The following is a 9,810-nucleotide window of genomic DNA, read 5'->3' as shown; positions in this document are numbered from 1 at the left end:
ATAAGAATTAATACACATATATATATATATATATATATATATATATATATATAATATTTTTATTTTTTTCTAATATATTTTTTTTAATTGCAGTTAAAATCTTATTGCAATTCCAGTAAAATTGTGATTGCAATTTAAAAGTTTAGGAGAAAAATCTGATCCTCTAAAACAATCCAATCTTCTCCAAATTAAATTTTTTAAGTGTTTCAATTAAATAAATAAAACATAAGTACTAAAATATTTCTAAAACGTGTAACATAAATTTTTATTGCAATGTTTTAATTATTGTATTTTTATACATTAACAGCTAATTGAAACAACTACAGTGAAGTTACCCTTTTATTTCTTCATTTGCTAATTATTTCTGACTTCTAACTTTATTATTAATTTTTTATTTATTATTAACTAAATCGTAATTTTAAATGTCTACAGTGGATTTACCCTTTTAATCATTTTTATTTCTACATTTCCAGTTTTTATTTCTTTATTTGGAAATTATTTCTAACTTTATTATTAATGTTATTATTTATTTTTATTATCAAACTTTAACTTGTCACTCTCCTCATAATTTAAAATGACTAAAATTATTTTTTTTCTTCATTTCCAATTTTTATTTATTTATTTGCAAATTGTTTCTGAAGTCAAAGCAGTATGCACTGCCATTCAAAAAAAAAAAGAAATTAATACTTTTATTCATCAAGGCCACGTTAAATTGATCAAAAGTGACAGTAAAGACATTTATAATGTTACAAAAAAAATATATTTTAAATAAATGCTGTTCTTTTGAACCTTCTATTCATCAAAAAGTCCTGAAAAACAAAATGTATCACAGTTTCCACAAAAATATTCAGTTTTCAAAATTAAAAATAATTAGAAATGTTTCTTGAGCAGAAAATCAGCATATTAGAATGGTTTCTGAAGATCATGTGACACTGAAGACTGGAGAAATGATGTAAAAAATCTTGAATAGTGCATATATATATATATATATATATTCAAAGGATTCAAGGATTCAAAGCGTTTATTGTCATGCGCACAGTGAGGAAAAACAAGTTTCCTTGTACAATGACATTCTTTCTTCGCTGTCCACATTGAATGCCAAGACAAGTGAAAACTACGTAAAAAAGATAAAAAACAGACATACACATACATACAAACAAACATAATAAAGTATAGCTATGTTGCAGGAGTAGAAATATAGATTATGTGTATAGAAATATAGACTATGTACATCTGTTTGTGCGAGTGTGCAGTATTGATACAATACAACGATAGTATTGTAACATGTAGTAACAGTAACGTGTTCACATGTAGCAGTAATATGTAGCATATCTCTGTGTGCGAGTGTACAATATTGACTTATGTACAAAACAATAGCAGCAAAACTGTAGCAAATTGAGTGCAACTACATAATAGCAGCTGTAACATTAACAATGTGCAAATCGAGATGAAGCTACTTGATAAGAAACAGCAGCAGTAACATTTACAAATGTGCAAATTGAGATATATGCATATATATACAACCTCTTCGCAGTACAGAAGAAGAGTTTATGACGGTTTTAAGTTTCATTTGAAGGAAAGCGAGAGAAATCTTAAACTCTCTTTTGACTGTGATTTTCTGGTAAATGTGCTGTTGGTGATCTGTCTGAAAGCGTGAGGTGTGTTTCTCTCCAGTCCTGCAGGTTTGGCGGGCAGCCCGGTGATCTCGGACATCTCTCTGATCCGTCTGTCTCCGGGACGTTAAATTGATCAAAAGTGACAGTAAAGACATTTATAATGTTACAAAAAAAATATATTTTAAATAAATGCTGTTCTTTTGAACCTTCTATTCATCAAAAAGTCCTGAAAAACAAAATGTATCACAGTTTCCACAAAAATATTCAGTTTTCAAAATTAAAAATAATTAGAAATGTTTCTTGAGCAGAAAATCAGCATATTAGAAGTTTTAAGTTTCATTTGAAGGAAAGCGAGAGAAATCTTAAACTCTCTTTTGACTGTGATTTTCTGGTAAATGTGCTGTTGGTGATCTGTCTGAAAGCGTGACGTGTGTTTCTCTCCAGTCCTGCAGGTTTGGCGGGCAGCCCGGTGATCTCGGACATCTCTCTGATCCGTCTGTCTCCGGGAGAGTCCAGCTTTCTCCCGCCGCACTCTTACGTCTCTCCACACATGGAGCATTACCTTCGCTCGGCGCACAGCAGCCCCACGCTCTCCATGATCTCAGCGGCACGAGGACTGAGTCCAGCCGACGGTCAGTCAGTCTCCAGCACATGCATGTCGCTTTTCATCCGTTTATTGTTTTTCTTTAAAACTCTATTTTTTTATTTCTGTATATTTTTTCACAGAGAAATATTACTATATTTACTATATTTCATATTACTATTATTATCATATTTAGTCATATTTGTTATTTTGTTTTTATTTAGAAATATTTTTATTTATACATTTTAACAGATATTCACATAGAAAACAGCTGTTTTAAATTATAATAATATTTCACAATTTTATAGCATTTTTGTCAAATAAATGCAGCCTTTGAGAGCATAAAAGACATGAAATCTTTCGAAAACAAACTGGTGGTCTTTCCTGTGGTTGGTCTGAAACAGATCAGCGTGATTTGAGCCTCAGCAGAGGGTTTGCAAATTCAGCATTTCAAAACTTCACTTTTAATGATTATAATTTTGAATGCTGCTGTTTTGTTTGAGTGTGTGTGTGTGTGTGTATGTGTGTGTGTGTGTGTATTCGGGTTTGGCCGCATGCAAATGCATCGCCGTGAATTGTCAAACATGTGAAACGTTCCCGTCCTGCGATTTGCCCTTCGAGGGCCGTTCTGGAAACGAATACGAGGCAGAATTCCTCAATTCTGTCCCGAAGCCGACGACAGGCCTCTCCTCAGAGCTGAATTACAATTACAGGCCTCTGGCGAGCCGACGGAGTCACATATAAATCACGCTTCACAGTCTGTCAGCCGTAATGTGTTTGCACCTTTAAACTTAAATAAGCAGCGCGCAGGAGATCCCGACAGCGATAAAGACGTAAAAGAGCCACGAGAAAGAGAAATGGGGCTATTTGAGCCCAAGCGAGTGCGGGTGGATAGACACAGCCTTGAACGTTTTCCAGACACATCTGACCCGCTTTCAGCCCGATTCAGACCCGCCGATAGCCTTGGCTCCTACTTTAAAAGCGTATTTGTTTTTCAAGTCAGAATAGATAGAAATGAAAGGCTTTGGAAGAGAATCCGGGACGCTTTTTGATTGTGTCCGTTGGCAGGCACAGTTATTTCTACAGTGAAGGAGAGACGGATGAATTTCTTTTTAATAAGAGACGGTTTTGTTGTTTGTTTGATTCAAGTGCCCAATGCATTCTGGGTGATGCTCAAAAGGCGTTATATGGCACACTTGCAGTGCATTGACTAGCATTCATTGCGTTTGCATGCTTACACGGACCGTAATCTGTTCTTGAGCCAAACAGCTTCAGCATTAAACTTGTTAAACTCCGTCTCTGATTGCTGCGGACACTTTTATAAGATGTTTAGTAGATGCAGATGTCAACATGTTCTTACTGTAGGTCCCTTGATCTTACTGTAGGTCTGTAAAACTTCACTTATAACGCTAGTTAATGTTTCTTGTTCCAAAAACAGTCATAATTTACTTTTTAATGATCATTTTCCACCATATATTTACCAGGCTATTTTTCTACTGCACCTTTAAGCCTATATGATTTGATAATATGCAAATGATGTCTGTTCTGATTTGCTGACCCTGCATCAGTGTTGTTAACTGAAACTATTAAAAATTGTTTTTGTTAATTGAAATAAACCTGAAATAATATATAAACTTTAACTTTTTTTTTTTTCAGTTTGTACAACATTTCTAGTTTTTTTTAGTACTAAAAAATTTTAACTAAAACTTAAATAAAAAGAAATGAAAGATAAATAGAGATATTTAAAAAAAAATACAAATGACAAAAGCACGTAGCGAAATTACTAAGAGGTGTTGGAGATATTTTTTATTTTTATTAATTTGTTTTTTATTATTATTTTATTTTATAAATATTTTAAATTCATTTTTATTTATATATTTTCTGCTTTCATGTTAATTTTAAAGTTTTAGTAAGTTTAAGCAAGTTGGTTTTCTTTTTGCTTTTCTTTTGTTTTTTTAAACATGTTTATATAGTTCTATTATTTTAATTTTAATTTTAGTTTTAGTTATTTTAGTACATTAAGTTAAACGAAATTAAAATGAGAAATTTTGCCTTGGCAACTAGTTGAAATAAATAAATAATAATATATATATAAATAATAATAATATATATATATGGTTAGAATTTAGGTTAATCAGTTTTAGTTAACTACAATAACCCTGAGTACAAAAAATTGTACTAAAATTACTAAAACTAAAACTTAAAAAGTATTAAAGCTAATATTAATTATTTAACAAAGTAAATAAAAATGACAAAAGCACATAATAAAATTAAAACTTAAACTAAATTTAAAATAAAAACTGAAAATATAAAAATAAAAGCTAATACAAAATATAGATAAAAGAATACTATAATAGTATATAATACTATAATGGTATATAAATGATACTAAAATAACACTGCTCTGCATACATGGCATAATTCCCACAGTTTTTCATCAGTTTCTGAATGCAAATGTGGGCGGGTCATATGTTAATGAGCTCATAGTTAATGATTATCCTAAAGATTTAGTCCTGTTGTCATGAATATGCCTCTTTAACTCTCTCTTCTCTCTCTCTCAGTGGCTCACGAGCACCTGAAGGAGCGAGGTTTTTTCGGTTTGCCTCCTCCGCCTCCCGGCGCGACCCCGGCGGACTATTACCACCTGATGACGGGCCACAGGAACCCGTACGGAGAGCTGCTGATGCACGGAGCCGGAGCCGCTCACCTGCCCGAATACTTCACACCGGTGGACGGTGAGTCCCAGAGACAGACAGCCATGTGTTTGTCTGTATAACTGGGTTCAAATGCATGATATGTGTTGTGCTAAGAGAAGCCACATTTGTTTCCAGGATAGTAGTTCTGTTTTTAAACACACATTTGTCTTAGATTCTTACGCCAGCAGACAGTACAATAAAGAAACTCTCATGTACAGGATCCACTCGCAGCTGACGCTCTTTAAACGCTGCCGGGACGCTTCACACATGTTATTTCTCCTCTCGAAGGAAGCATTCTGTCATTCAGTGGTTCCTGAATTACCTTAAAAGAGGAAGTTTGTTGTTAGGACCAGTGTCGTTTTAATATCATTGAGATACTGTTATAGTTCTTATTAATATTTTGAATTAGTTTTTATTTTTGTATTTTCTGTTTTCATCATAATTTCAGTTTTGTTGAGATTTTGTATTTTTTTTTATCTATATAGTTTTTATTCATTTTTATATCAATTTTAGTTTTAGTTATTTTATTTTTTAAGCTTAAATAAAAGTAAAAAATAGTACTAGTACTGTTATCGTTTTTATTAATATTTAGAATTAGATTTTATTTTTATATTTTATTTTTTCATTTTAATTTAAGTTAAAGTTTTAATGATTTTGTTGTGTTTTTGTCATTTTTTTAGTTTTTTAAATATATCTATGTAGTTTTTATTCATTCTATTTCAGTATCAGTTATTTTAGTTTTTTATTTCTTAAGCTTGAATAGAATTACATCTAGTAATAGTACAGTTATAGTTTTTATTAATATTCTGAATTAGTTTTTATTTTTATATTTTGTTTTCATTTTAAATGTAAAGTTTTAGTAATTTTGTTGTGTGTTTTCGACATTTTTATGACTTTATTTTTCTATGAACAAAATATATCTATAGTTTTTATTTCAGTTTTAGTTTTTGTTATTTTAGGACATCAAGTTAAACTAAAGGAGAATAAGAAATGTTGCCTTGACAACTAGCTGAAATATCATTTTTATATTTTATTTAATTTCAAGTGACAACATTTTTTTATGGTTTTAGTTAACTGTAATAACCCTGGTTAGGACAGATATATTCCTGTGGAAAAAAAATAATAGAGCGGCTTTATTATTCTCATTATTCACAACTGCTCGTTTAGTAAAACAAGCTGTAAAATTCAAGCTGGAGCTGGTAATAAAAGTTCATCAAAATAAACTGAGTATTTTTCCTTAACCAACCAAGTGATGAGTGACAAGGCATTTAGTTGATTACTTGATTTCTATTTATGCACATTTCACTGGATAGCTCCGCCCCTGCGACATCTCATTGGTCCAAAATCTGGCTCCTCATTAAACATTAATCATCAAATATGTTCTGATTGGCTGTAATTATGCCGTGTCATGCAGCAGTTTCATGTTCATTGTGAACGGACAGATTACTCATCACTTCACGCCTGGTAAGTCAGAGGTATTCAAAAGAACATTTGTCAAGCTATCATAATCATTGATTTATTGCTTTTGGAATTTCTGTGCATCTCAGTCAGAGTTACTGAAGCATCACGTTATTAACAGCTGGATTATGTTGTGTTTATTTAACGGTCTCTTCTGTATTTATCACAGTTTTTTGCTGTTCTGCGAATCAGTCAGAGTGAAAATACCATGACGAGCCGCTGTGAGTAATATTCCACAGAGAGACAGAGGTGTTATTTCAAACAAACACATGGTGATATAGAGTAGGTCTCTGGCTCTCTATAGAACAAACATTTGTCTCCTTCAAACGATCAGAGCTGAAAAACAAACACTTTCGTTCTGCTCTCACTCTTCAGCGTGACGTCCAGGCATGTGTGCGTGCAGATCTCGGGCTTTGCTGAAGCAACATGAATGAATAGCTCATTTAGCTGAGATAACTCCGTCTGGCTTTGATCTGCGTCCCGTCCGGAGCCGCTGATGCTTCCCGACAGCTTTTACACAGATGTGTTTGGATGCTGATGGTGGAGTGTGTCGGGAAACAGTATGAGTCAGTTACAAAGACAGATAGAAACAGAATGAGAGCTATGATAAGTTAAGCAAAGCCAGTTAGAAGTTACTTTTTGCCAGTTCTACAAAGCCAGTACTACAAAGCCAGTTCTAAAGCTACTTGTAAAGGTAACTTTGGAGTTTAAAAACACCTCATTTTCCATGGTTATATGCCGTTTAGTCACGATTAGCCCAAAGGTACACTAACTGTATAAACAATGGAGCAGCAATAGTTGGTGTAACCATCAAAAATATTGCAATTAGCAGCAATCATCAGATCCAAACAGATTAGGAAAGTGAAGAACAATATCACAGTTGGCAAAATTCAGCATGAAGTCTTGTGGATGTTACGGATACAGCTGTTTTTGCGCTAAATTTTGGGTTAAACTTGATTACAGCTACAGTATTGAGGATTTTTTTTTTTCAGTTATAGCACCACCCATTGGTCGAAATTGTTCAAATTTGGTGTGCATTCTCAGATTGTCCTGGTGGGCATGTGTGCCAAATTTTGTGAAATTTGGACATTATCACTTCCTAAAACTTGCATTTGTTCATATGAATTTAGCTACATGCAAACACTTGTATGCGTGGTATCGAACCGCAATTATATGGCTTACAACAAACTCAAATGTGTGTAATTTGTATCTGAAAGCAGTTCTATCCTCTGAGAAAGAGAATAAGAGATTTAAGTTAAGCATGGCCAGTTAGAAGGTTGTAAAAGCTACTTCTAAATTTAAAGACACCCAATTTTCCTTGGTTGTATGCCATTTAGTCGTGATTAACTCAAAATACCCAAAGGTGCATTAATTGTATAAATACTAAAACAACCAAAGTTACTGTAAGCATCAAAAACATTGCAGTTAGCAGCAACCATTTGGTCCAAACAGATTTTAAAATGAAGGACATTACCACAATTGGCAAAATGTATTATAAAGTCCTGTGAAAGTTGTGGATACAGTTGTTGTTGTGCTAATATTTTGGGCTAAACTTGATCAGTTACGCTTTTGAGATTTATTTTAAGTTATACCACCGCCTATTGGTGGAAATTGCTCATATTTGTTATGCGATCTCGTATTGTCCTGGTGTGCATGTGTGCCAAATTTTGTGACGTTCGGACATTGTCACCTCCAAAAACGTGCATTTTTTTGTATGAATTTAGCTAAATGCGAATGCTTGGTGCATGCTATCAGAACGCAATTCTGTGGCTTACTACATACTCCGATATGTGTAGTATGTATCTGAAAGCAGATCTGTTCTCTATGGGGTGGCAAGATCACGTTAATAAATTAATTTCCGCTGAGGTCAGGTGATTTTGGGGTAAACTTGATCACGGTTACAGTTTTCAGATTTTTTTTAAGTTATAGCGCCACCTATTGGTGGAAATTTCTCAAATTTGGTGTGCTGTCTCATATTGTCCTAGTGTGCATGTGTGCCAAATTTTGTGAAGTTTGGACAATGTCACCTCCAAAAACTCGCATTTGTTCATATGAATTTAGCTAAATGCGAACGTCTGGTGCATGGCATCGAAACGTAATTCTTTGGGTTACTACATCCTCAAATGTGTGTAGTATGTATCTGAAAGCAGATCTGTCCTCTATGGGGTGGCGAGATCATGTTAATAAATTCATTTCCGCTGAGGTGAAGGTGTAACAGAGACAAATGTCGCTGCCATCGCTGAGCGCTCTCGATACGTTCAGCCATTAAGACCATGCAAATTCCACCGCAGGACGGGTCCAAATCCACATTCAGTCGCAGATCAGTAGCTCCAAAAGACTCCAATAAGACGTTGTGAGTTTTTTGTTTGCTTTTCTTGGTCTTTTGTATTTTTAGCATCCGTTCTCTCTGGATTTGGGTCCTGAGGCGGCTCTTAGTGCTAAAAGATGTGTTAGGAGCTCCGACCATTGCCTGAACATGACAGCAAACCATTAGCTCATGCTAAGAGTAATGACCCTCACGGCAACAAAGCTGAGGGATTATTTATTAGCGCTGCGGTCTGTGGGGAACCAGTTCACGCACACACAAAGAAATGATTTGTGTAATCCTGCTTGTGTTGGCACGGCACGTGATGAAATCATTATGGATGTCCGGTTGCCAGAGTCTCTGTATATGACCTCTAATCACACACACACACACACACACGCACACACACCCCGAGTGTAATGCTTTGCACCTGTTGAGTTCACTGCAGTTGTCTAAGTAATTCTCCACTGAAATAGCAAACAGATGAGTCTGAAACATCCTGTACACAAGTTAGCAAGCTGGCTACCTGAATAATCAGACGTCTGGTTTAACGGCGCAGACATTTGATGACAACTGTATCTCTCAGAAAGTGTTTTGAATCCCAGTTGATGTTACCAAGACAATCGTGAGCCGCAGACACGCAAACACCCACTTATTATTCACACATTCTTTTTTTAGCCAGAATCGGTTCTGTAAATTACCCTCATTAAACAAAGTCAAGTCTGCAATAGTTTGATTGTTATCTGGTTAATTACGGTAATTTATTGGGAAGGATTAATTATCCCAAATCAAATCAAAATGAGCTCTCGCTGAGTTCGAGATGGAGACGATTAAGACAGTTCACCTAACCGGTTTATTTTTTCACTAATCCCATTCAGCCTTGAACACAACGAGTCACTTTAAACTCAGTTTCAAAATAATTTATCGTGACTTATTTTTATGCTCAATATCCAAATAAAAGCATAATAACTATAGAGACTTTTTTTTTTAATAAAACATTTTAGTACAATATATTTTTGTTTATAAGCAATATAGTAATAATAATATTTTATTTTAAAGTTTTAGTATTTTTAAATATTGTTACAAATATTTTATTTATAATATTTAAATAAAATATTTTTATAAAGTCATATTTTTATTTTTTTTATTTTT

The 9,810-nt window shown here is 33.8% G+C and overlaps 1 protein-coding gene across 1 annotated transcript in view; it reads left to right on the top strand.

Annotated features, from left to right (window-relative positions):
- Window positions 1-9,810, top strand: part of LOC107701691 (zinc finger protein GLI2-like) — a 105,444-nt gene that overhangs the window by 70,670 nt on the left and 24,964 nt on the right. The window contains exons 5-6 of the mRNA XM_016503794.1: window positions 2,061-2,248; window positions 4,761-4,934. Of these exons, the coding sequence (XP_016359280.1) occupies window positions 2,061-2,248; window positions 4,761-4,934 (362 nt within the window). The remainder of the gene's footprint in view (window positions 1-2,060; window positions 2,249-4,760; window positions 4,935-9,810) is intronic.

This window comes from Sinocyclocheilus anshuiensis, unplaced genomic scaffold (genome assembly GCF_001515605.1).
Source record: "Sinocyclocheilus anshuiensis isolate Anshui unplaced genomic scaffold, SAMN03320099.WGS_v1.1 scaffold21, whole genome shotgun sequence".
Lineage (NCBI taxonomy): Eukaryota > Metazoa > Chordata > Actinopteri > Cypriniformes > Cyprinidae > Sinocyclocheilus > Sinocyclocheilus anshuiensis.
Note: the sequence above shows the minus strand (reverse complement) of the source record. Positions and strands in the feature narration are given on the sequence as shown.